Source organism: Sabethes cyaneus, chromosome 3 (assembly GCF_943734655.1).
Source record: "Sabethes cyaneus chromosome 3, idSabCyanKW18_F2, whole genome shotgun sequence".
Lineage (NCBI taxonomy): Eukaryota > Metazoa > Arthropoda > Insecta > Diptera > Culicidae > Sabethes > Sabethes cyaneus.
In genome coordinates, this window is record NC_071355.1 from 93415716 (window position 1) to 93443631 (window position 27916).

The following is a 27916-nucleotide window of genomic DNA, read 5'->3' on the forward strand; positions in this document are numbered from 1 at the left end:
TATAAACCTTTACCTAGTTTTAATGACACATCAATACACACAATGATCATAACTCGGTGAAAAACGCAGTAGGATATTATCGTAACCGGGAAGCATCTTTGCGCGTATTACCAGTGTCGTTACCGATATAGGACAGAGGGCTCACTGAAAATGGCTTGCTTACTCGTCGATCAGATGACGTCCTCCGGCTCTTAGCCTCTGCTTCTTCAAGGCCCAAGAGCTGTTGCTGCTGCTAATCCTTTTCCTGACTGAATCGGTTACTGCTGCCGATGTTCACTTCTCAGCGTCCGACATTCGAATGAGCTCTCTTGTGACGCGCATGCGTATTTATAGCAAATGACTCTCTCATAATAGTAGAAGGGGCGGGGCGAATAAGTACTCGGTTCAACACAAATTGGCGGACTTACTTAGCATTTTATTTAGCGTATAATATTCTAATCATACAGATATTGCCACCGCTTGTTATATAGCTTATAAATGTTTCTCTTTAAACGTGTTTTTGTATAGGTATACAATGCGAATGACAACGACATGCAACAATAGATCATTGCACGAGAGTTCCTAACTCTGTGAAACTCGAAAAGTACAGTTTGGAAATACATTATTTTTGTAATCGAAACCCATCCAACGTATAATAACCTTTCAATACATTGTAAATGATTACTTTATATACCTTCAAAATAGTAAGTCGATGCGCTTTCTTGTTTTAGTTGGTTTATATGGGACATTTTTGAGCGCGAACTTTGAAGCCTCGTTTAGGCTAAATAGCGCACTAATATTATCTGTGTTTCATTCTAAGTTATGAATATATATGTTGTGTTCCCCATCATTTTGAATTTAGGTCACCAGTTTCCATAGCATAGATACAATAAATTTTCACAAATAAATATTTTTAGTTTTTGGCACAATCTCACCCCCGTGGTACAATCTCACTCCTGATGGCAGTACCATATATTCCTCGCCTACTCACTACTCACGTCTTGACCCAATCTAGTTCTATCGTTATGAAGACTACCGTTACAAAAAAAAACTACAAGGTATACAGCCCTAAGGGTTGTACGAAAGGGTGACGTAGGACTATATCAGATTATTATATCAAGGACTAATGTAAGCTGCATTTCTGGCATATGTATGTTTATACGAAAATGTATGTACCATTGTTTAAAAGAATTTTTAAAAAAATAGAGCGAAATATTCAAATTCAATTCTTTATTGAATACGTTGACGGGGGTTCATTAGTACAAGGCCTGCAACCAATGAGACCTATAGATTTCTGTTAAAAATCACTTGTGTGCATCATAAAGGTTGAAACGGTAATGAATGACCAGCCCACAGATTATTGTACTGAATATGATTATGCGCAGCTTGACATGTTTCAATAATCTTACTTTAACTCGTTTGTGGCCTTTAAAAGGGCCATTGGTTACAAATAACATTAAAGCCAAAGCAAGTCCATCGCAAATATGATGTGCCATTCACATGTCCTTCTCTTTTGACATAAATGGCAACAGGCACGTAAGATAGCGGCGTCGATTCACTGTTTTTTGCTCCAAGAAGATTTTCCTAGTTTACTTTCACAGGTTACCGCTTGTTAAATAGCAGAAAATATGGCTCATACGCAAAAATTTCTGTTTTATTTGTATGAGAGTCCTTATCCTAAAACCATCATAAAATAAATTCATGCCTCCAGTAACCTCCACATGCCAAATTTGGTTCCATTTGGTTGATTAGTTCTTAAGTTATGAGGAAATTTGTATTTCATTTGTATGGGAGCCTTACCCCCCCCCCCCCCCCTTAGAATGGGAAAGGGTCACAGTCACCATAGAAAAAAATTCTGTCTTCTGAAACCTCCACATGCCAAATTTGGTTCCATTTGATTCTCGAGTTTTGAGGAAATTTGTCTTTCATTTGTATGGTAGCCCCCCCTCTTACGCTCTCCTTAAAATTGGTCTCTGACTCCCCCATAAAATTGCTGGTCATTTTACCTATCCAACGACATATAAATTGTTCATTTTAGTTCAGTAGTTTAGCAGTTATTAGCATTTGAAGTCTTTCATTCAAACGTTACACTTCTATTTTCGTTTTCACAAAGTGCTACCCAGTCCCAGTATAGTAAACAAAGGCGTAGTCCTACGTCAAAAAATTACTTATGTTTGCCTTCATTATACAAGTCAAGGCGAGAAACATTAGGTTGAATGCACTAATGATCGCCATGATATGCGATAACTTGAATAGAAATAGAAATACAACAATTAGAGTTAAAATTGCCATATATTTAACGCCAAAATTGGGCAGCAATTAAATACAAGCTGTAAGATAGATATTCGATTTCTATTCAACTCAGAACATTTTAAGCTAGGTACTTACATGCCTAAAATATCGATACCAGGATATCTAACAGAAATATTTGCCTTGCATCTATGACTCAGTTAGCCTGATTGAAAAACCACCTCATTATGTGCGGTTTGATTGATATCGGATCTCATTAATTAGCCTGAAATAGATAATCTGCGCTGCACTATTAAGTACGTTTAAGCATGCGGCATCCCAGAGTTTCCTCGTACGAAACATGTAAGTGTCGTACTTGTTTTCGGAAGCTGACAGCGTAAACACAAACCAGAGCTAATCCAAAACAGAACTCCTTACCACACCGTCGCTCAGGACAAATTGCCGACAATATTTCAACCGTACTAAACAGCCGAGGATAATTAATATAATCGTTTCGTAATTCCACGGTGCTCAACAAGTTCAGGAGATGTCATTGACGAGGCGGTCCGTATTTCAGGATAGTGTTTGCAGCGGCAGCCAAGCCACATCGACAATATATATGTATCACCGCACATGCTGGTATACTTACAGGAATGTCTCATATAGCTCTGCAATTAATTACAACAGAGGAGCGAAGCACACAAACAACAGGGCAGAAACATGGTTCGACGAACAGTATAATTATCGTGAAAATTTATGTGACAGAGTGCACATTCTCCAAAACTATTTTTCTGAAATTGCGAAGAAACAAACACAATGGGAATATAATTTATTTTCAATTTATTTCATTTCCTTCAGCCAGAATACAATCATCGCTTTCAATGAAGGAGAGAGCTGGCTAAACTCCTCCCGGCGGTTATTTTCTACCACTCATTGCAATTACTGTTGCAGCAACGAAATGTACCATATAAAATCTATATAAAACAGTTTGGACCTAGCCTTCCTAGTGACAATAAATATAAGTTAATTAAAAACCAAAAAATACTGCTACCAAACTTTAAACGACTAGAGTAAGTGCTTTTCTTTTGTTTCATTGACCCCCTGCTTACGACTTTCCGTTCTAACGCTTAGAGCATTCACAATTCGTCTCCACTTAGTGCTCGCCAGAATCGAATTTAATTGGATAAAACTAATTACCGACGGTTCTTCTGTGTTCATTCGATTGGTGCACTGGTAGGTAGTTGGCTTTGTGTAACACGTGTGCATGGTCGTTTTCTGTAATGGCTATAGCTACTACGTAAGTCGGCAAATTGCAATAAATCTGTAGAAAGCTTCGTTCTTTCGGTCCGTCCTGCGCGATCAGCGGACAACGACACTCACTGGTACTAACTAAACTGCCGCAGAATATGGCGCCCATTACTACTAGCCTCACAAGAGGTTCCCATGCAATCCAAGGTCCACGGCTTTCAAATGCATTATACATCGGCTATCCACGTTTCGCTTTCATTACGGATCTATGGTATAATCCTCGCGGGACGATTAATTTCTGTTAGCTTTGATTTTTATTGTTAATTAATGCTGAGTGAAACCACATCTGATTGCGATTGGATATAAAAATGACCTGCTAACTCGTTCGTTTTTCAGTCTGATAGCTGAAAAAGCAAAGCACCTTCAAAATGTAATTTCTCGTTAACATACTATTAGCAGCCGATTTGTGATTTGTGATCAGTATGAGGGATAAAGCTAAAGTTTTGTTCAATCTGGATTGCTAACCTTACTGGTAAAACGAAACATAGAATTTAATATGCCATCACACTAAGATGCACAAATGTTTATTTCACGTTTGGCAGCATTTTACAGTGAATTCGTTTATTTAATCCGGTTTTTAATTGGATAGGCTCATTTGTTCCTCATTTGCAAAACTGGATGAACCAGGTTAGTAAACGAATTCGCAATTGGCAACACATTTATCCTTTAAATCAACTTATACAGTGAAGTGAACACAATATTTAAAAATGCAGGTCATTTGAAAACTCGCTGCATACTAGGTAGCATACTAGGTTGGATATAAAAGACAATTGTCGATACTAATTATAAACAATACTGTATTCGATTTGCGCTATTACATTTATCATGAAAGAATTTCTGTGTTGTGAAATTTAATTGAATGCAAAACAAAAGATTTTATTCCTTGTTCTGTTTTGTTACACATATTCAAACAATATTTCTGATGTCTTAAATCGTTTGTTTAGAGTTATTTCTAACATCGGAACTCCAGTATAATATTAATTTATGCTACCAATCTTTTCAGTAAAAAGTAAAGAGCAAATAGAACAGGCTGCACAACATATCAATGACAGTTTAAACCGAAATCAAAACACGATGAACTCGTGAAATAAATATTGCCATTTTTCTCTAATTTTAATAAAGTAACATTTCAAGACAAGGACTGCAGTTTTAGTTTTGCCTATTTAGAGGTATGTCACCGCGTATATGGCCATATATTTATGTAATATAATTGTTACAGTTTGTTTAACACCACCATTCGTTCCACATGTCAAAACTTATAACGCATGTCAACACAAATTTTGCTCCAAGGTGACCAAACTTGGAGCAATGATAGCTATTTTGTAAAATGATTAGTACGTGATAATCAAGTACGTCCCATTTTGGATGGAAAACTAGCAACTGTTTAGATCCATAAAAGGTATGAACTTAATATCTCACTTCATCACTCGAATCTCGGTAATTAGCTTCTCCAAAAAGGGACGCACGATGAATTTTAATTTGCCATATTTAAAAAAAATCTGTCTGATTTCTAACACGCGCGAACAATGTTTAAAAAAACTCAAATTGCTCAAAATTTGGCCCACAGAAAAATTATTTGCTTAATTTTTTGATCGGTACAAGTTAGGGAATCCCGTTCCCTCTGACAGTCTTGCATTTTCTTATTCATTTACTTGCAGTATCGCATCGCATTCCATTGCATACACTAACGCTCTTAATTCTACCTGGTAAGGCGACTCAGTTCGTTTCTCATACCCGCTCTGTAAATTCATCTTCGACCCGCGTTCTATCAAATATCCTCTCATGTTGAATGTCAAAAGCTGAAGGATCAAAATACACTGGTCAAAGTAAAGGCTAAATCGAAAGTTACTAATATTTTAAGTGCCATCGGTTGGGTATTTAGCATTACCAGTTCAAAATACTTCATACAAGAAAACAACTCAAGCACTAAAGTGTCCACTAATGCTTAATTGACCCTATCTTGTTACACACATTTTCAAAGAAGTAAAGTTGTCATAATGTAATGGAGACGCGTGTTATTTTGTTTATATCTGTAAATAAATATTTTTAGCAAGGAAACGCAAACGTTTAGTTTTATTACTAGTTTCAACTTCAGTCAACTTTAAGATAGTTAACCTGTAATCCAATATTTATTGCGAAAAATAAAAAAAGCGAAAAATCAAAAATCATTGTCTCAAAATAAACTGAAACACGTTTCACCAACCGTTACGGATGCCAGCTTCAAAAGGAATCGAAATCAGTTAAAAATACATCACACGATTGGATTTTGAATTGAAATTTTCATTTCAAATTCAAAACACCTTCCGCTTAATGGAATATTCTGGTAATTTCTTGTAAATTGTGTCACGGAACAAAAATATTTTTTTACATATGATACGCTATCCTTGATACTTTATATAAACACTATTCGCCAACAAATATTGCAAAAGAATTAATCATCCTCTAGATCCTCCACCTCAACAGGAAGACAAACATCACTGCTAAGGCCAACTGAAATCCTTCCAACATCCCATGTAAAGTGTTTACTATCCGATTGCTATCACCAAAGCTGACCCAAACACTGTAGAAACACACAAAACGTAAAAGCAGTATCAATTTTCCCATCTGAACCGTTTCCTTTTTCCGCGTATCGTATCACATGTCACCACGGTCGTTCTCGTACAATGAAAACCACGCAGTAAGCAGCTAACGAAAGGAAACAACTTTACCAGAGCGAGCGGCAGCGCACAGCAGCAGCACGTAGCACTATTAAATCTATGAAACAAAAATGAAATGAAGCTTAAAAGGACTTTCGTCTCTCCGCAATTTTGCACTTCTTCACTTGACAAAGTTACAGCGTCCGTGCTGTTAACAGTGGCATTACAAAGTTATCAAACACTTCGAATGCGGAAAAATACGCGCTTAGCTTGCACTAATTTATCGATTGCAAGCGAAAGTAGTCCATTTGCGTCCATTTGTAAAACTTTTCAATTTTAACTATATCACTAATTGTGTCTTTTTGAAGCAAGGTTTCCAAAAGTCAAGGAGACTCATTAGGTTATGTGGTTATAACGTCGTATAAGTTGGATTCCAAGCTTTGATTTGACTAGTGTTTCGCATCCTTCAACCTTGACTGATAAGCGAGCAATCGAAATACGAAATGAACGGGACAAGTTGAACATCTGAGTCACAGAGGACAAAAGTGCACATATGAATTGAATGTACCTACGAGTGTATGTAAAAGCTACACCTAACGAACAGTGACTGCTCACAGAAAGCACAAGTGATGCTGCCGCAATATGGTTGAGTATTAGACAGTTGCTTGCTTGAAAATTATTATGGCCTTTTTTATCGAGTATTAGCGTTGTTTTCCCTAGAATACTGCAATGAAAACGTTAAGAACATAATCTCCTCTGTCTGTTGGAAGCGATATTGCTCCATCTCTCTATTGTAGCATTTAATCTTCTTATTACCCCCCGTCCTGGCCATAAAGAGTGCGCGGATCAATAAGTGCACCAAGGAGAAAATCGAAAGTTACACCATGTAGGTTTTAACGTACTGCTAGGATTGCCCCGGTTCACCCACGTTCGAATGCCGTCCGGTTGCGAGTGAAGCACTGCTAGCGGAAGTCGTGACCCCGGTTGGACCACTGGATGATTTACGTCCAAGTGGCACGTGTGAGACGATTTCATGCACGGAACCATGTCCTAGCAGCAAATGGTGCGATGACTGGCTCTGGCGTTGTTGCATATCCAAAAGCAGCTCGGGGGTAAACCGAACGCGGCTCTGCGAGGACATCGATGATGAGTTGTCCTTTGCACTCAAATAGGAGCTGTCGTCGCTGGTCAAACTATCCGGTGGTGTGGGATTAGTCGTAACCGGTGTGCCACAACTGCCACTCGAACCGGTGCTGTACTTGGTTTGTGTTTGCTGTTGTTGCGTCTGCGATTGTGGTTGCTGTTGTGTGTTGTATTTCTTCAAACTAGATCGTAACCTAAACTGAGTGCCCGTCCCGGAGGAGGGTAACCCGCCATGTTCTAAGCCTATGCTAGCAGGCCGTTCATGATTGCTGATATTGATAAATTCATTAGAAAAATGACCCGAATAGCCTGCGTTTAGACTAGTTTGCCTCTTAAAATAGTTTGGAATGTTTTCATACTCATGCATGCGATTGGGAATTAGGCTACTGTCCGGCACTTTACCAGCATTTTGGTTGTTATTAATGTAGAAATTATTTAGATTATACATAGCGTCGTCCACCAGATCAACGTCCTCACCATCAAAATGAAACCCTTGATTGATATTGCTCGCCGTTGTGGACACATTTGAAAGCGTTCGCCTGTGACCTGCTGCATTGACGCCCATCGTAGGAACGCGAGGAGCACTGAAGCGATTGCTCATACTGCCGCCCTCGTAGGCGTAGTCATGATAAGAAGCACTATCGTAATGATGATCCTCGTACACCGGCTCTCCGCCGTACGACTTCGTGTCGCGCTCGAAGGCAAAGTTGATCTCTGGTCGATATGGGAAGTAGTGGGAACCTGTGGGTAAAGTACACAAACGAAAAGAGTTGTTTGAGTGATTCGTTATTCGTTAGTAAGTAAAGCAAGGGAATAAGACAAATTTGAAACTAGAATTTAATTTGGTTGATTTGGTTCTTTGGTTGATATAAAAATTACACTGAACATGTTTGATTTAATTGAGTCGAACCAAATATGAGTGAAGAACATTCTAAATATATAGCCCAATTTTTATCATGTTTAGACAACATAATGCGAGATTTTAATAATTAACGTTGATAGGTTGTATTTATGATAAACTAAACTTGAATTCTAATAGAATTTACAGATCGTTTCAATCATTAATTTGTGCTAACGTAAGAACTGGTATGAATCTTAAGCAAATAGGACACTACTTTTTATTCTTCTTACTACTTTATTCTTCAGTTTAAATTACCACCTGTTTCCAGTAAAACCTTCGCCTGGTCACAGCATAACCCTACCGAAATTTATAACGTTATTTTCTTTGAGATGAATCTATTTTTAATATATTAAATGCAATAAAAGCTTTAGTTTTTTGCCTTATTTTATATTAACGTTTGCCTTATTTTAATGTACGTTGAACGTTTTTTGCCGTTTTTTGAACAACTGGAATAGTTGGTCACAGATGAAAAAACAACTCCCAGTGTCCCTTGCCTTCCAATCATAAGGAACTCAAGTTCCTTGCTTTTGCTTGAAAATGACTTGGCGATATAACTCCTAATGCTTAAGAATATACCCTACTCTGGAAAGTCTAAAAACTCGAACTTTTTAGACTTATCCAGCTTTTTACGAACCATAATGGCGGACGTGTTCGTAATATTTGAACAGCATTTTGGACATTTCCCTAATACATCGCACGTTTTCTTTCCACGCGTTCACGGTAAAACTAAATGAACGTGCGGAAAGAAAACGTGCGATGTATTAGGGAAATGTCAAAAATGCTGTTCAAATATTACGAACACGTCCGCCATTATGGCTCGTAAAAAGCTGGATACTTTCAGAAATGTTGTGCCAAAAAGATTTTTCGATATCTGGTCTCGTTGAAAAGTTGCAGCAAAACCTATAAGACCTCCTCAAGAAAAGTACATCGCTGCGACGCTGCATGCAAGTTTAAACGCGTTTTTCTCTAAACCATATTTTTTTACCTGACGGTACGTGGATCTCCGAATCTAGTGGACCGATTTTTTCAGCGATGTCTCCATTTTTCTATTTTTTATGAGCTCTTCATTCTTTTTGGGAAAATGGCCGCCATTTTGGTAATTTTCTAAATTTTCAAAAACCGCTACGTAACAATTGCCCTAAAGTTTCAAAATCATCATTGAAATCTGTTCTTCGATATTCGTTGGTTTTCGACACGTACTGCCAGGAAGACACTGATTTCTAGAGAGCATCTACACGCCCAGCTGCCAACAGCATAATACTCACTATTTTGGCATCCCAAAAATATAAAATATAAAAACTCCCAATATAAAATACATCTTCAAATATACCTAAATCAGTAACTGAAATACCCCCACACTTCACTTTAATTTCAACACCCGAAAATAAATCACGCAAATCCATTATTTTGCGACCTTCCAGATCCAATCGCGTCAAGTTGTTTCACCTAAAGTAGCTTTTTCGCATATCTTGGGCTTGGACTAGGACTTGGTTAAGAACTTGGACTTCTCTGGTTTTTCAGACTTGAACTTCTTGTATTTAGACAGCATAATAATTCTTCAACTGTGACTTGGGTTTGAACTGTAACTTCTTGGACTTGGACTTTATAGACTTGGACTTCGCTTGGGTTTCTTGGACCTGGACTTCTTGGGCTTACACCTTTTGAAATGGCAGACTTCTGAGAATTAGACTTTTTTGACTTGGACTTCTTGGACTTACACTTCTTGGACTTGCACTTCTTGGACTTGGATGTCTTGGACTTGGACTTCTTGAACTAGGACATCTTGGACTTAAGAATTCTTGGACTTGAACCTTGACTTCTTGGGCTTGGACCTCTTACTTATATTTCAACTACAAGGACTTGGACTTGTTGGCAGCCGCGTAGCCAGAAGGGGGGGCCCGGGGACCCAATTTTGATTTTAACTGTTTTATATGCATATTTTTTCGTTTAGAACTAAAATACATCAAATGTATAGTAATGTATTATATTTATAAGCAGTAAGATATGTATATAATGTATTAGGAGCCAAGATAGGGCTCATGGCCCCCACCTCTTGCTACGTGGCTGCTTGTTGGACTTTTAGCGTTTCCACATGGCCATACCTGGAAATACTTCAATTTGTATAAATGAGCAGCCAAGTTAGGAGGTGCGGAGTCATGAGGTTTTCAGTTCCTAACTATGCACAACTAGTTTTAGGCAACCATTGAGCCACATTTCAGAGAAGCGCTATATCCTTAGCCAATTGCAGCCTGGCTTCTGGTCTAAGTTAGTTCATCCCCGAGGACCCAGAATATCACTTAACCTTTATTAGTAAATGTGTGGTATAAATATATCTGGGTGATATGGACTGACTTGTTTACATGTTACTAAGTAACACAACGAATATATTGTAGTCACAGCAACCACGTTTATTGATTCTACGCGTGGTGTGCAAGACATGAGGAGAATCGTCCTCTTTCATCATTGGACTGCTGACGAGGTAAGTTGTACGCTACTACCGGTATCAATTGGGTGGTCTTAGTCCATAGCGTAATTAGCGGTCACACAATTTGGCGACCGTGACAGGACTATGAAAAAAATATGGAAATTCAAAGTGTTATGGACTAAGACCAAGATTTAGCTGGGGGAGAAGCGTTTACAAGTTATTGATTTTTCTCGACTATCTCACGATAGCGGTGTAGCGGTTTCTTTTTTTGCTTTTGGCAGTATGGTGCTGAAAATTCGAAAAGTGAGTTGTAAGATATTCTCCGGGTTGTTTTCCGATAAAACAAGTGTTCGATTTTTTCATGTCGTGACCAATGCAGAATTGTTTTTGAAGAGAAAGCAGAACAAAAATCTCGCCGGAAGAAAATTCATTTTAAGCACAATCAATAGGTGGAAAACGGCAGGCGGAAGCTGCGGCATTAGTCGCCTTCAATTATAGTGACAAGTGCGAGCAATTATAAAAAAAATGAAATAGCAGATCAACAGTTATTCATGAGAAGATTCGATCTGCTAGGATTATCATTTCTACGAAGTGGGATAGCCAAAGTGGTTGGTACAGGGTCATAAATCTTTAGACTTTCTGCTGCAGTACAGTGAAAAAGATGAGGGATCATTGCGCTGATAAAGAGACAATCTCTATCGGTGCGTTATTTTAAATTACTGACAGAAGCACGAAGATGGATGAAACAGAGATTCTATTGAGTGACTACAGCTGTAGATTGCGGAAACATATTTAGGAAAATTGCATTGTCTTTCAAGTGGGAACAACTTTTGAAGGAAAAATTATTATTGATCACCAACAAAGCGGGTCGGAAAGACTATGTAATGGCGGGTCAGAAGGACCGCGCAATGGCGGGTCGGAAAGACCGCGCAATGGCGGGTCGGAAGGACCGCGCAATGGCGGGTCGGAAGGACCGCGCAATGGCGGGTCGGAAGGACCGCGCAATGGCGGGTCGGAAGGACCGCGCAATGGCGGGTCGGAAGGACCGCGCAATGGCAGGTTGGAAGGACCGCGCAATGGTGGGTCGAAAGGACCGCGCAATGGCGGGTCGGAAGGACCGCGCAATGGCGGATCGGAGAGACCGCACAACCGCGGGTCGAAAGGACCGCGCAATCGCGGGTTGGAAGGACCGCGCAATCGCGGGTTGGAAGGACCGCGCAATCGCGGGTTGGAAGAACCGCGCAATCGCGGGTCGGAAAGACTGCATAAAAACGGATAGAAAGGACCGCACAATGGCGGGTTAGAATGGCCGCGCAGTGGCGGGTTGAAAGGACCGCGCAATGGCAGATCGAAAGGGCAGCATAAAGCGAATTGAAAGGGCCGCACATACGCCGGGCAGGGCGGGTAAGTACGCGCATTGCGAGTAGCAAAACCCGCGCAGAAGGCATCAAAACAGCTCTTATAAAGTAAGTCAGGAAGATTATACACAGATGCCGTTAGATGATCGTCACTATCCCGTTGATTTATGTTGTTCGTGAACCCCTCAGTGCTACTAACTACGCAAAATTTTTCAAACAGTGCGTCCGGTGCTAGTGAAGTTTTATGCACCTTGGTGTGGTCTCTGTTAAACGCTTAAGCCTCATCAGCTGCTAGGTGAGCCTATAAATATCCTTGCAGCCAGAAATGTAAATCGACCAGAAAATTCCATCATCCGTAAACAGTATAACATTGTTAGTTTTCGAACTTTGCTTTATTATGAAAATGGTCCCTTGAAACATACGGTGCGCCTTGATGTGGTCATTGTAAATGCGCCAAACTTGAATTTCAGATTGCGGACCATTTCAAAGAAGATCCGAAGATATCACTAGCTGCTGTTGATTGCACACGAGAATAAATCCTACAAATTCAAACTTTTGAAACGATGCCTGTTCCGCAGCTGATAGTATGCTTTTAATTTTTATCAGCTTCTCTTGTGGAAGATTTTTATCAGCTTCTTTACATTACTGGATAAATTCACACATTAAGGTACTGAAACTTCATTCAAAACTAACGTAAATTGTACTCGCTAAGTCTTCTCTATTTTTTCCCTTTCAATTGAAAAATGTTAAAAGCAAATGAAAAGTTGGAGGCTCGTTTGCAGACGTAGAACGATCGTAACTAAGTTACCCATGACTTGACGAACAATATTTGACAGCCGACTTTCAACGAAGGGTGTCATTTAAGAAAATTGTAATAGCCCATTGTGAAGTAAAACGTACACTCTTAAACAAATTAGCGGAGTTTATTTATAAGTTAAGTAAAACTGCACCTACTTTATTTTTTTCTGAGAAAGGGGGAGATGTGTGGTATAAATATATCTGGGTGATATGGACTGACTTGTTTACATGTTACTAAGTATGTCCATAGCGTAATTAGCGGTCACACAGTAAAGATACTCCCGACAGTAAAAAAATCATTATCTGTATGTGAAGCATTTGGTAGGGAGATCCATGCTTTGTTCCTTCGCCTTGATTTCAAAAAGTTTAATGGAATTAGGTATTATTTCTGGTTCCACTTGATTCTTTGGAATTCTCTCTGCGATACATTCAAGGTCAAGACATAAAAAAACAGCGAGGTTGGTCTATTCTATAGGAATGGAACCTTTCCCCGAACACCCGCGTTGAGAATCGCGGCTAACACCCTGACAGACGAACAGCGTCACGCGCAGTACCTTGTAAGTCGCAAGGGCCTGCATGGTGGCGTCGTTCCGTTAGTAAAACGAGTTAGATTAAACTTCTCGGTCGGTGGTTTCTATCAGCAGACGGAGGAAGAGGCACAATTTGAGTCTAAAAATAACTCAACCTGCCAACGGTTAGCAGACTTTGTAATACGTCGCACGCTTTTGTCCAGCACCTCTGTGGTTCAAAGGATCATTACCACCGGCGAGTCACATGTCCAGGTGACAAAAGTGGGTTCGAATCCGGCTTGCAGTACACAACTTCTAAAGCGTTGCTTCATATGACCCTCCCTTACCCCTCATCATCCGCTCTTTCCCCTTCACGCCTGATCTCAATCTGTTAGATCCTATCGACTCTTTGTTTCATTACTTTCTTCTACCGTTCCCTCCGTCAATTGTAAAATCTACCGTTACAAAAACTCTGCAATACATGCGCAGTTGGCCTGGCCGTTGACAAGAAAAATGGCTGATTCAAGTAATCGGCATTTCCCAGGATGCTTTCAAGAATTGGCTGCATTAGTGTGAAATTAGGTTAGATTAGATTGGACTGGCACTTCTCGGACTTGAATTAGATTAGATTGAACTAGCACTTCTAGGACGTAGACTTCTTAGACTTGAACTAGGACTTGAATTTGGACTACTTGAACTGAGATTTCTTGGACTTGCACTTGGACTTAGGTACCAGTCTAACTAAAGTTCTTGAACTTGGACTTCTTGGCGTAAACTTCTTAGATTTGGACTTCTTGGATTTGGATCTGCACTTGGACTTCGACTGCTTGGGCTTGGACTTAAACTAGTTGTATTTGGACTTCTTGGACTTGGATCTTTTGTACTGGCATTGCTTGGACTTAGATTTCTCAGACTTGAACTTCTCGAACTTGGGAACTGGGCATTCCTGGGTTTCTACAACTTGGACTTAGGGATGAACGAACGGCTCACGAGCCGTTCATAAGAAGCGGTTCACGAAAAAGAGCATTAAAAGATACGGCACTTGTAAAAGAACTACGATTCTTCAAACGTACCCGAGGTGACACGAAGTTTGGTTCGTGACTCATAATTTACCGAAACATCAACTTGGCGAACAAACGAACCGTGAACCATGAGCCACTCTTGAATCGATTTGCGTCAGCAAATGAACGGTTTAGAGGCGCGCATACAAAAGAGCCAAGCCCACCTCCACCCAGACAGGTATTTCTTGGATCTGAACTACCTTGACTTGGCCAGGGAGTCCTTGAACTTGAACTTCTTGGATTTGAACTTGCACTTGGACTTAGACTTAGACTGGCACTTTTTGAACTTAGACTTCGCAGACTTGCAGCTCTTGGACTTGGACTTTTTGGACCTGGATTACCTGGACTTGAACTTTTTGGACTTGGATTTGTTGAACTTGGACCTGGACCGGAACTTCTTGGATTTGGATTTGCACTTGTAGTTGGACTTCTTGGACTTAAACTACTTGGACTTCACTTTTTGTCATTTGGACCTGCACTTGGACTTGGACTCCTTGTACTTAAACTACTTGGACTTGAAGTTCTAAAAGTTGGATTTCTTGAACTTGGACTTCTTAAATTTGGATTACTTGAACTTGAACCGCTTGGATTTTGACTTGCACAAGAGCTTGGACTTCTTGGACTTGAACCCATTAGATTAGTACATCCTTGGACTTAGACTTCTTGGATTTGGACTTCTTAGACTTGCGACATCTTGGGCTGGAAATTCTTGGATTTGAACTTTTTGAACTGAGACTTCTTGAATTTGGTCTTCTTGAACTGGGACTTCTTGGACATGGATTTTTGGGACTTGGACTTGGACCTGGACGTCTTGGGCTTGGACTTCTTGGACAAGGACATCTTGGACTTTGACCTCTTGAACTTGGACTGGGACTTCTTGAACCTGGACTTGGACTGTTGGAGTGGGATTTCTTGGACTTGAACTACTTGGATTTGGACTGGGACTTCTTGGACTCGGACCTTCTAGACTGGCATTTCTTCGACTTAGACTTCTTGGACTAAACTATTTGGAGGATAAGAGATAGGATTTTTTGAATTTGCACTTGTACTTGGACTTAGATTTAGTTTTGGACTTAGAATTAGACGTGAACATAGTCTCGGCTATGCCGATGACTTGTCGACTTCTATGTCTCCAGGCGCATGATATATTAGAATCAAATGTGTAGGTTGCACAACCGCCTAGTCAGCTTGAAGGTTTGCTGTCAAGTTTTAAAGACGTTTACACCCAAGGTTTTACCTTTTTGTGTAGGCTTCCCAACAATGTTATTTAAGCCCTTGTGGAGCTCGACGTAGATTGAGCAAGATCGCAAGTAACAATTCTAAAGCCGCTTGGTTTTACTTCAGTTTCATAGAGGTTATATTGTGGTATGAATTAGCCTCTGGTTTTATCATGGTGTTGCGCAATATCAAGATGCTACAAGTGAAAACTGTTTATAGCTAGCTATAAAGCCATAATAAAACTGTTAATAGAGCAAGTTCACCGCTAAACAAGTGAGCAACCAATTCGTGCGAAGAATGATGGCTGAGCTCGGGGAAAAATTCAGACTATGGTAATAATTAAAGTTAAAACAATGGTCGTCAAACAAGTATAAAACCTAGTAATGCATGCCCGATTTGAAAAACAAAAGAAAAAAAGGGTGATTGATATATTTTGGACAGGCGTTACGCATACTCTGGTTTGGACTTTTGCGGCAAAATCAAATGAAAAATGTCCAAAATAGAGGAGGCGTAACGCTTGTCCAAAATACATAAATCACCCTATTCATTTTTTGAGATTAACAGGATTTTTATGTTCGTTTTTTGTCGTAGGATTACGTCTTACGGCAAGGTTTGGGATAGGGTGTCATTCTGAAAAATCAAAAAATGCAAGCGTCACGAAAATATGAAAGATTTTAAACTCTAACAGCTCTGCCAATTATGAATGGATTGCCATGATTTAGATACCGATCGACACATAATAGATGCAGCAATTATGTGATTTCTATTATAATTTTATTTTTCAATTACGAATGAGTGAAAATGAACGAAAAGTTTCAAGGTCAATAGTCGCGGTGATGAATTCATATACAAAAAAGATTGCTCATCGGAAAAATGAGAAACAACTCAAAATCACACACGACACAAATTACAGCAGATTTTCATATATCACATTATAGGTAGTAGATGGATAAGCACATCGTTCAGCACAACCGGTAAAAGATGGTCAGCATCGATTCGCAAATTCAAGTGTGATAGGCCATCTAACACACATTAGTTCTGTATTAATGGTAGTTTTTTTTTCTTAAATATTTTTAGGTCAGACAATTTATTCTTAGTCACAGAACGGGAATAAGCTACAAACGTTTTATTTTTATTCTCGCAGACTTACCGAAATAGCCCGCATTGGTCCCGGTTGCAAACATGGCACTGTTCTGCTGTGGATAATGGGTATAGTCACCAGGCACGTAGAGGCCAGCTCTACTCTCCTGCTCCTCCGGTAGTTCACCGTAGTCGACGAAAGAAGTGGTGCTCGATTTTCGTCGCGGTGAAGGCGTAGGTGGCTGAGTTCCCGCCCCGCCGCTTAGCGAAGAGCTCGGACCCGAAGGTGTGTAGTTCGATCCCAAACCACTGGTTGTCGACATCGTTGAAGGTAAATAGTGCTGAGGTGAATCGGTAAATCGTAACGGACGGTCGTCCTGTCTGGGGCTAAGTGAAGACATCTGCGTCCTGGGAGAAAGAAAAAGGTCACATTACTCACCGAACCTAGGGGACATATTTTTCAACGGGCTTCAGTAAACAGGTTGAAACTAATTAAAATTCCTTTAAAGTGAAAAACTCTCTTAAGTTTCTATGTGCCTTAGCCAGAGTTTGTTTACTTCAAAAGAATTCCGCGTAGTTTCAACTCGCATGTACGGATAAGTGTGCAGATTGTTTCCAAACAATTACTCACCTACTCTGCTTTACCGGTCCATGGTAGGTGTTGTGAGCGTGAATCCTTTCGTTATACACTTCCGTGTACTCTTGATCTACATTACTATCTAAATGCTGTGGTATAGATAAAAGTGGCTGTGACGGGTGATGTAGCTGATGGTAAGGACTAGGCTGGAGCTGATATATGTCACTCATCGCAGACGTCGGATGCAAACGGGGGTGAAGGGGTGAAACGTTCGACACTCGAACATCGTACCCGGAGGCGACGCCCGCCAGCATCGAGGCAATATTGTACAACACTAATTCTATAATCGATAACTTTGGTTTGCGCTGTCCTTCGGAAGCATAAAGTGTCGGCATCGGAACCGTACTGGGGAGTCCACCAAATCTTGTTAAACTTGTGCAAAGCGGCGTGTTCAGCGACGCATCACCGGCAAAGCCCAGATTAGGCGGGTACCACTCATCGGTGTCGTAATCTAGATCAAACATGTTGCCACAAATTACAAGAGTGTTATTGTTCACTCATCATCTATTATCGTTCACTACTGGGTTAAGGAGCAACAAAGGAAATTATTATAAGGCAGAGAAATTGGTTAATGGAAAAAGCACACATAGAAACTACGAAAGCACTTAATCAAGGTCAAAGGAACTGGCAGATGCTACGAAACGTAGAAGATAGATTTTATAGCACGACTGGTGGTTAGATTTATGGCATTGAAAATAAGGTAGAGCTAATTGGAAATTTAGCATGCTTTTGCTGTGTTAATTAGAATCATTAGGGGTAGAAAAAAAACAGCGAGCGTGCTCACGTCTTGGCAGAACTGGATGGCCATTCATTCCCAGTAAATGCTCCGTCGTCTTGCTCGTTCACTTTTTGCTGCAAATAAAAATCAACTGGTGCCATCCCAGACACAGGTACTGCGGTGTGATAGATTGCCTTAATCCTCTGAAATGACAACAGCATACACCTTTCTCGTGTTCTACAGAACGAACCTCCCAATGGGCAGTAACCATCAGATGGACTTTTTCGCAGAACTGCGTACATTACTAGCGTGGCACGTGGGATTTCGACGCTTGTTATCAGTGCTACGGCAACTGACAGAAACGCAAGCGGTCATTTAGCAACGAAATGTTTGATCCTTTCGACGGACGCCCAACTACCCGAGATGTAACGGTTTTCATGTGCAATCTTGCTTCACGTTGAATGTTTTTTCTCCAACTAAACTGAAACTGATTGCACACAGAATTGGCCGGAAATAATATTTCTTGTTCAGTAAAAGCTGCTCAGCGTTCGTTCATCGTCCCTCGCACGTAACAAAAGATAGCATAGAGACGAACATGGTTCTGTTGCTGATTATAACATGTCACGATAGATGGCCATTAATAGAACTGTGGCGTGTAAGTTGTTTCTTACTGCGAATGACAATAATCACTACCATGATATACGCATAGTTTTCTTTAATTTTTAAACAATTCTAGTGAAGTTTTCCTTTAGTTTTTGTCAGATAATTTCATTATGGTTTATGTTATTGTTTAAAGCGCTGAACATAAGATGCTGACTGTCTCCGTCAAAAATCGTTCTATACGTTCTATAATTTGAACGATTCCTCTTGCAAACTAACGGGGTTACATTTTAATATGAATAACTGGCAACATTAGATATACTAAAACTTGTATGAACTGGCCACCCTGCTCTTTGTTATTGTTTTGGTGGTTTGATTTAGTTGGCAGCTACAACCAGCGAATATTTCGTTCTGCGTTCGAACTTTTATCAGAATCACTAGGAAAACGAAATGTGTAACAGATTTAACACGCTAGTATCAGTGCAAACAAGTCATGTTTATTGACATTGTTTTTAGTAGCAAATGGTGTCACGTTGGTTGTGACATTTAAACCATTTTTAATTTGCACGACGTCGATGGTCGAACGAACGGGGATCCACGGTACTAGGTAACAGCGTACCCAAAAGGAGCGGACCGGCTTTTGAATCAACGTTATACAGTTACGTTTATCTCGCATTTCGGAGATTTTGGTTCGAAATGACTGACAGACACGACACCCATGAATAATAGAGTAACGTAAAGTTTCGAAAATGGCACAGGGTTAGAAACATCATGATTAAATGGTTTTATTTATTTTTCAATATGTTTTCCGCCCAAATCAGCGTTGCCAACCGGTTTTACGAAAATCTGGAAAATGAGAATAATAATGTCTGGAAGAAATGTCTGGGACAGACAATCGGTGGGTAACACTGTTTTTGTCTGTCATAAAGTGTGGAAGATCTAGACAAATCTTAAACGTTGCAATGCTGGTCCTAAAACATAGCTGAACGAACAACATATCTCCAATTAACTCGGTTGTAGAATAGCCGCTCTTCATTTCCATTTGGGCACCGTGACACTCAACTCACCGCCAGATCTCGCTCCACCTGGTCCAACTATCTTACTCGCTGTGATCCTGCTTGTCGTGTTTCTATGGAATTTAAAGTAAACACCACCTTTGCAGGGAAATTGTCTGGTATTCTTACTACATACATCATTCTTAGCAATTGTATGTCAAAAACTCCGAGAACTCACAGATCCTCCTCTGTCCACACTTCATGTCCTTAAGAACCAAGCAGCGTCTTGTAATGAGTACACTTTGTTCGGGAGCTTTGCACGTCTTATGCTGATAATACGCCTCCGATTTTCATGGCTGGCATCAATGTCCGGCAGTTAGCTCGAATTACTCGAATTACCTCGAAATCATCAAGTCCGATCGTCACACTACTGCCTAAACGGCATCGGTCGACCTCGGTTGTGCGGCCAACATGTTCTTTCATTTTGACGTATTTATTTTTAACCTAATCTTCTCTGCTTAGCACTTTAGCCGAGTGTACTGAGCAACTGCCACAGAATGAACAATAGCAAACGACTTGACTAGATTTGTTAAAGATTGTACCCTAAGTGTTGCTAACGACCCCCCGGCACATCGCCATTTTTCTGTGACTGAATCTGAAACGTCAAAAATACTGGGCAGGAAATCACTCCATAGAAAATCAATGCGACGCCATTGTTGTTTGGGGTACAATACTAATGAGTCCAACTTAATGGGGGTACTGTCAAACTCTGTAGACCAAGATACCGATGTCGTGGAGGTGGTTGCTAACGCCTTGTAGCGGTATATTGAAAGCATAACGGACCACTACCTTGAATATGCGGTGGGTGTCCCACCCACCATTTGACGAAATCCTGTCAGATTCGAATAACATTGATAATCCTGCCGAAGTCCGCACTCACCACTGTCCATCGCAAATTCAATCAGCCGCAAATATTTGATCCGTCGTTGACATTCCTTTAACGAGGTCGGTTCGATAAATTCCCGCCAATCTGTTCGCAATTGATGATAGTCGGCGAAGAATGATTTGAGGAATCACTTTGTTTGCGGCTTTGAGAACGGTGGTCGCACGATAGATCTCACAGTTCAACTTGTCGCCTTTCTAGTACATCAAGCAGAAAACTCGCCCTTATATTCCTGTGATAGCTATTCAGTATCTCAAATTCTTACAATCACCAAGGTTAGTCAAGAGAGGTTTTCTTATGTTCAAATTTGTTTTTCACCCTCGCTAGGTTACCCTTGACGATCACCGAAATTTTCAAAGCGGAAAATGTTGAATGTATAAACAACGTCGATGGTTGCTAACCAATCGTTCCGCGCACTTCTGTTCTACAAACTATGAAAACTAGATCACCTATTTTAACTTACCTTGGTACAGACAAGTGATCATTTTTTCCGACCCCGTTTTTTTAGCTCTGCTCCGATACCATCCTAACCAGCCGTTTCATTGCTCTTCGTTTGCTTGGTGGTCCCCTTAACTTGTTCTGACGCTGAGGCTGACGCCTTTGCCACGTCTGTCACACCGTCGAAACCGCTTTCCCCGCCGTCATGGTTTTCCGTTTGGGCGCCATCCACGAGCACTTCATCGGAGCACTGCTTCACCTTCGATCACCTCCCGATCATTCCAAGACATTTCGACTCGCGACAGAACGCCCGTGACATTTGGCATGCGGCAGGAAGCCTCTGTGTTACGCGTTCAGTTTCTGGTAGAATTTTCGTGATTCTTGAGAACGAAACAGTAGCTCCAACTCCGCGTACTCGTGCTTGTTCAGATGGCGCTTTTTCCCCAGGAAGATTTGGGTTCTTTTTTCTCTTCTGTTGGGTACTCTCACCACTGCGTCCATTATTTTGAACTATTGTGGTAAAGATTTGGGATTCGCTGCATCTTTTTGTGCCTGTGGCTTTCCACTTTCTGGCGTGTGGTACTGCGCAGCTTTCTTCTTATCTATCACCCTTCTAAATTCATTTTTATACTAGTTGTGCTGCTGACTGTGATACGTGCCCGATGTTATACACTTTGCTTCATTTTAATGGCTGTTGAATTTCAACCGTCCACAAGATGAGCTTCGTCCAGCTCGTGCTTTTCCGACTACTTTCCGTGAATATGCGTAGATTACGGCAACGTCTGGCTGATACCTAACAACCGTGACTAGTACACTATACTATCAATGTTGTTCACAACGGAGAGTTTTTGGCGCAAGTTATTCATCAACAGGGAATGGTCCGAACCAATTTTAGCGCTTTGATAGGTTTTGAAGCAATGGTGCGAATCGAGCGAGAAGTCACTCATGCCTACTCGCACGCGAAAGAGTATGAAAAACATAGCACTCAACGCTTACGCCGCACACGCAGGCTTAAAAGAAACAGTGCTGTGTGCAGACATTCTGCTACCCACATACTCGCGCACACACGTCATCACATCGTCTTCATGCATAACTTATTCCCGAACCAAAAAACTCGCGGGGAATCAGCTGCCCGTGACGCTGGTGGCGCACTGGGATACACATTTTGCATTATTTTTTCTTCTTCTTCTTCTTCTTCTCCATCTTCGCCCTCGGTTGTACTCACGGGCGGGAGTACGAGCCGTCGTGAGTAATCGGTATCAGTAAGTTGGGCTGCAACGACGAACGACGAGTGACGACTGTAGCTGTTAGCTAAACACACACTCGCAAAAACTCTTTGCAGTGCATGAAGAAATAAGAGCGGAAGTTTTAAAAGGCTGCTTATGCCGGCGTGTTCGTTAGAATGAGTACGCATATGTGAGCAAATTAGACCAACCCGAATCAACCTCCCATTTGGCCTCGAGGTAAGACGCTGGTCTAATAAGCGAGTCGTCGTTGAGTCGTCGTATGTTCGAATCTCGGCTGGGAGAGGCTGTTAGAGTCAATAGGATCGTAGCACGGACCCCGCACTATCCTGTATTCTAACAGCTGGTTGCGAAGTCTGTCGTATAAAAACAGAAGGTCAAATTTCGATAACGGAATTTGCACCCATGCTTTGCATTGAATGTGGGCTTCGCAACACTGGTTTGAAGTCAGTGACAATGTATAAGAAATGCCGTGCGAGAAAGCGAGCAAGTTCTTGCAGGCGGCAAAGTCAGTAAATCTTAAACCAATTTCGTAAGTCAGCGAGTACCCTCCTATCCTCGTTTTGTATTCCTCCTCGTGCCCGACTTGAGCGTTGAAATACTTGTCCGTGATTTTGAAATCATGATAATGATTTGAAATGCGATCTTGTCAAATGTTGGGCAACTATCGTATTGACGCTCCAACTGCGCGTAGAATTCCTCTTTGATGTTATTGGTACATCCGAGGTGAGGGTTGTGCCCGTTGACGATGCCTGAGGTTCTACAATACCTTGCAAAGCACTCAAGTGCTCCCTTGGAAGTTGACAGATCGGTAGTTCTGCGTTCCGAGTTTTCAATCCATAGTCAGTTTTCGTCGCATGAGTCTATTTCGAAAGTTCCCGTCTGAATTGTTTTGCTCCTCGTTCACTGCGTATTGATTTTTCATTCTACAGAGTCTGCGGTATCCCAGTCTCGCCGGAGGATTAACGAAGTTCGAACGAGCCCTTCTTCCCTGTAGTATGTGCCGATACGTTGGATAGGATATGTTGCTAGAATGCTGGACAGCTATACTGAAAAAATAGTGTTTGAATCGAATACGATTTGTGCACGATAAATAGAGTGAAATGGCAAGTACTGAATTCCCGCGGAACTGGAGATTGGGATCATAATTGCGTTGTACAGGAATGGTCATGAATTTGTTTCATTTGTGGTTCGTCAAATAACGCAAAATTTCCCAAAATGTGCCACAGTGATGACGCTATTTTCGCTGAATGACACTCTACCGTATTGATCAATAACTTTGAAAGCTGCTTTTGCAATAATTTGTTTTTTTTTGTTATGATAACCTATTAGTTTACAACCTTGTATCGGATCAAGGAAAAAGTAACAATAATACCATCTGTCTTTAGAGATATTTGTTACAAATACCTAGCATCCTAGCACCAAACAACTAATGATATAAGAGCCTTATTCGGTCTGTAATGAAATCCCCAAAGTCACAGTGACAACTAGCAAATGAACTGTAGTTTCAGTGAATCGCCGCCAGGTGCAACTAAATGTTGTGTGCAAGTTTGGTTTAGTAAAATACCGTAAATTCGGATGGAATTGATCACTTTTTCGAGTATTTTGTAAACATCTTTGAACAGAAATATATTTAGGAAAATAAAATAGGTATTAAAAATACGATCCAATAATGTTTAAATACGATATTGCTATCAATCTATGTGCTCAGTATAAAATTTGGCGTAATCAAGATTTATCCTGCATATAGGCAACAATGTCGCGTATTGGCAACTAGTAGGAAAATGAAGCAATCGGCTCTACATTAGCATGGTTGATGCATCTGATGAATAAATATAAACGATAAAAAGGATATAAAGCAAGTTTTAGTATCGCAGCTGCGTTTCCTGGGAAAAACATAGCTGTATATATGTGTAAATGTACGATGTACGATTTTGAATGCGTAGTTGCATTTTACTATGTAAGCATAAACTGATCTCTTGCATTCTTATGAAATTTATGTTAACGGAAACGAGTTCTATCAGGCATGTTGAAAATTGCGATTCGGTCAAAATAGTAAATTTTAAAAAATCAAGCCATTTACAAGATCAATCTAGTTGATTCCGATCTTTAACTCAATCTTTATATTTGTAAGTGCATAATCAGCTTTATGAATGAGTATAAGCGTAGAGTATTTAATGAGTTTTTTTCCTCGTTGATCTCCGGTATTCAATTTCCCCGACTGTTTAATTTCGCCCGAATCGACGGTACTGGAATGGAATCGAACTATCAAGGCTTGTAACACATTTCTACTACAGAATGTACCATATTCGCTTAAAGTTGGACACGAGGCAACGCACGCGGGTACAACCAGTAAAAATTAGGAAACCGTGAGGATAAAAACCGCACGACCATCGTGTCTTTAATATTAACTGAAAACGGAAATGTTTTATTAATTAGTAAACCAATAATGAAATAAATTTGTTGTATTTTCCAGATTCGAGTCGTCACAGGACTTATCACAAAACCACGCAGTATGTTTTGCCCTTTTTGCTCCGGAACGAATGGCCATCCTTAGTGAACTACGCTGCAGAAGAGATAAAAAGGATTAAGCAACAAAAATAAAACACACAAAAAAACTAAAGCAAATTTTACTTACTAAAACGCACTATCGAACTATGGGTAGCGAAGCTCTATTCACCAAATAAATAAAGGCAACCAAAGGAACGCTACAACTTACTGAACCGAACGGACAGCAAATACCAAAGTGGACTGATTTCAAACAGATAAATGCTACGAACACAAATAAAAGGACAATTTGCTTTTTCTCTGCTTTTCGTTTTATTGTAAATGAAATTATATGTACGGCTTGAAACTATCTTTTTTTTTGGAATTTTCATCTATGATGCCAAAATTATTGAAAATAAACATACAATCAAACTGAAATAAAATCAAGCTTACAGTTAAATCGTAACTGAAATTAAATATTTAAATAAAACCTATCGTTTTAATCTAAAACTGAATGACATTCATATAACTACAATCGATCTCGACAAATAAAAATATTTGAACAATCTAATCCATCAATGTATTATAGTGCAATATTCTCTGTTCTTTCATTTTTTTTCACAGAATATGGATCAAGCAAATTTTACAAAATTTGATGGGTGATCTACACATTGACTTTTACTGAGCATCAGATCTAAAATGTATTCTGTGGACAATGATTGCTTTTATCGATATGTAATCCTACATCAATTGAGTACGAGGGGATGTTTGGAAATTAAGAGGTATGGCATTCCTTCCTCCATCACCGCATTAATTCAACTCGTTTGGTTAAAAATATGATTGCTATGGCGATGCGTTTAAGACTTCCAGTCGCAAAATTACCATCCTCATTGACTTTCGATTGTTATTTACAAAAAAAAGACTCCTGGCAAACCATCCGATTTCATGGACATAATGGATATGAACGATTTGAGGGGTAGTACTTTTACTCAATTAATTAGCGGTTAGCTGGGCCAATTAGAGGATAAGTATAGATAATACATAAAATGCTGTCTTTGAAAAGCTCGATCTAGTTTGCAAATGGCATACCGCATAGCTTTTCACCGGATCTCGTAGCTCAAGGAAACCAAGGAACAACGATAGCTAAATATCACAGTACCAGGCGACGTTCGGACCGACTTACTTCTATATGGATGATACGGAAAGCAAAGTGGACTTATTTGAAAGCAAACGAATAAAAGCTAATTTGCATGAACGGAAACATTAGCTTTAATAAGCCGTTAAATCAGTAAGGATGTCGCATAGAGCAAAGAAGACGGCACCAACTGATTCAACTCGGCTAGGTATTGTATTTCCTGAATGGATCTGAAATAAGGTAAAAATATGGAACTGTTCTCTGGCATACTCATTCAGTTAGTCAAAATCCACGCACCCGAAAATGAAATCTCAGTCTGTGCATGCCAACAATTTGATTGTTTTGAACCTTTCTGCTGCACACTTTTTGTTTTTTGTTTTTTATTTTATTATTTCCTGAGACTAGTTTATTAGTTGCACTATATTTAATTCGCTAAAAGTGATAAAATTTAATAGAATTTAATTTTTCCCAGATATTTTTCCATAAAGGAAATAAATATGTTATGAGAATAACCGACATAAATGCACACATTTAGTTTGCAGATTCGAAGAAGCAAAACATAAAACTGGGCTTCAAAGCTCGTAGCGAACAATTATTCTATGCGGATGAAGAATGTTCACAAAATTCAATACAAATTTTCATAGAACATTGACAAAAAGCATAAAAAATTGTTTGGAATAGTTCTGAGACGATGCAGATGATGTAATCGATTAATACTTAATAGAATAGAATACAGAGAAATTCCATGAAAAAGTGCTATCGATATTTAAAAGTGCTCCGGTTTTGTTCCAAACTTGTGTACGTATGCCCTTTTCTTAAAAATTATGAAAAATAGGGGTCTCTTCATTCTTCAAACCAAAAAACACACAACAAATAGTATTTTTTATGCTTCTGCAATTACAAAAGGTTAGGAACATCAATCTAATCCAAAACTTTTTTTCAAGTTCGATAAAGTACTCTTCGTTTGATACTTGAAATCATCAAAATTTGACAACTAGTTCAAAAGTTGAGAGTTTAAAACAGAGTCTAATCGCAAAAATATGCAAACCTGGTGATTTTTGGGACCGCTCTACATCAAAAGGAAAAAATCCTGAGCACCTGAGTACACAACTTTTGAACAAAATCCGATCAAATTTCAATAGTACTCATGGAATTGCCATACGAAGCAGAAATTTTGCGGTAAACGAATAATTGGTTTTTTCTCACAATAGTGTCGAAGCATTTTATAATAAAAGAAGAAAAAAAGATTTGTGTATTGGAAAACTAATAATAAACTTACAGATTGCTAGAATATGGTTCATTGTGGACGCTCCATTCGAGGCTTTTCCCAATACACACAAAAAAGAATGGATTTTGCATATTAACATTTAGTATTGTTTAACGTATTAGTTTTCACAGAAGATTGTTTAAATCATCGTGTTAAGGGGGCATAGTACTTTTTCAATTCCAAAAAATCAAATTTTTTTTATTGCTTATATCAAAAGATTAACATTTTTAGCATATGTGTTTGAAGCCGTTTCGATGAATTCCAAAAAATGACAAAGTTACAGTTATGTGTACCGCGCATGTCTGGAACGATTGCACAGCGCATAAAAACTTCAATGCCGTTTTTCTCGGAACCAGGTTTTCAAAGTCGGTACCATAAATATGTCAAGAAGGGCTCAAGCAATTTTCATGATTCTTTTTTTGTTTTAAAGCCTACAAAATTATCTAGTGTTTGACCCATCCTTTTTTCGAAATTGCAATTTTTGAATTTTTTAGAAATGTTTAAAGTCAATTTTTTCGACGAAAACCCTTACTTTTATGTTTGAATGTCCGCCATTTTGTTATGCGTTCGAATATTAAAAAAAGGATGGGTCAAACACGAGATAATTTAGTATACTTTCATGTAGTTTTGGAATTTTTCAATTCGGATAAGCCCCCGAGCGCCAATCCATGGTACCACAATTCATGTTTTTATCGAATGACCATGTTCAAGGAGCCGTAGGGGAGGGCAAATATTTGAAGTAAGGCAAAAAATATGGTGTAAAAAGTACTATGCCCCCTTAAAGCCCCCTTAAACAGCTCCGTTTTT

The 27916-nt window shown here is 39.7% G+C and overlaps 1 protein-coding gene across 1 annotated transcript in view; it reads right to left on the minus strand.

Annotated features, from left to right (window-relative positions):
* Nucleotides 1–4407: 4407 nt before the first annotated feature.
* Nucleotides 4408–27916, minus strand: part of LOC128743943 (mitogen-activated protein kinase kinase kinase 11) — a 62508-nt gene continuing 38999 nt past the window's right edge. Inside the window, exons 9-11 of the mRNA XM_053840656.1 lie at nt 17277–17733; nt 16716–17053; nt 4408–8036 (exon numbers count right to left, since the gene is read on the minus strand). Of these exons, the coding sequence (XP_053696631.1) occupies nt 7057–8036; nt 16716–17053; nt 17277–17733 (1775 nt within the window). The 3' untranslated portion in view covers nt 4408–7056. The remainder of the gene's footprint in view (nt 8037–16715; nt 17054–17276; nt 17734–27916) is intronic.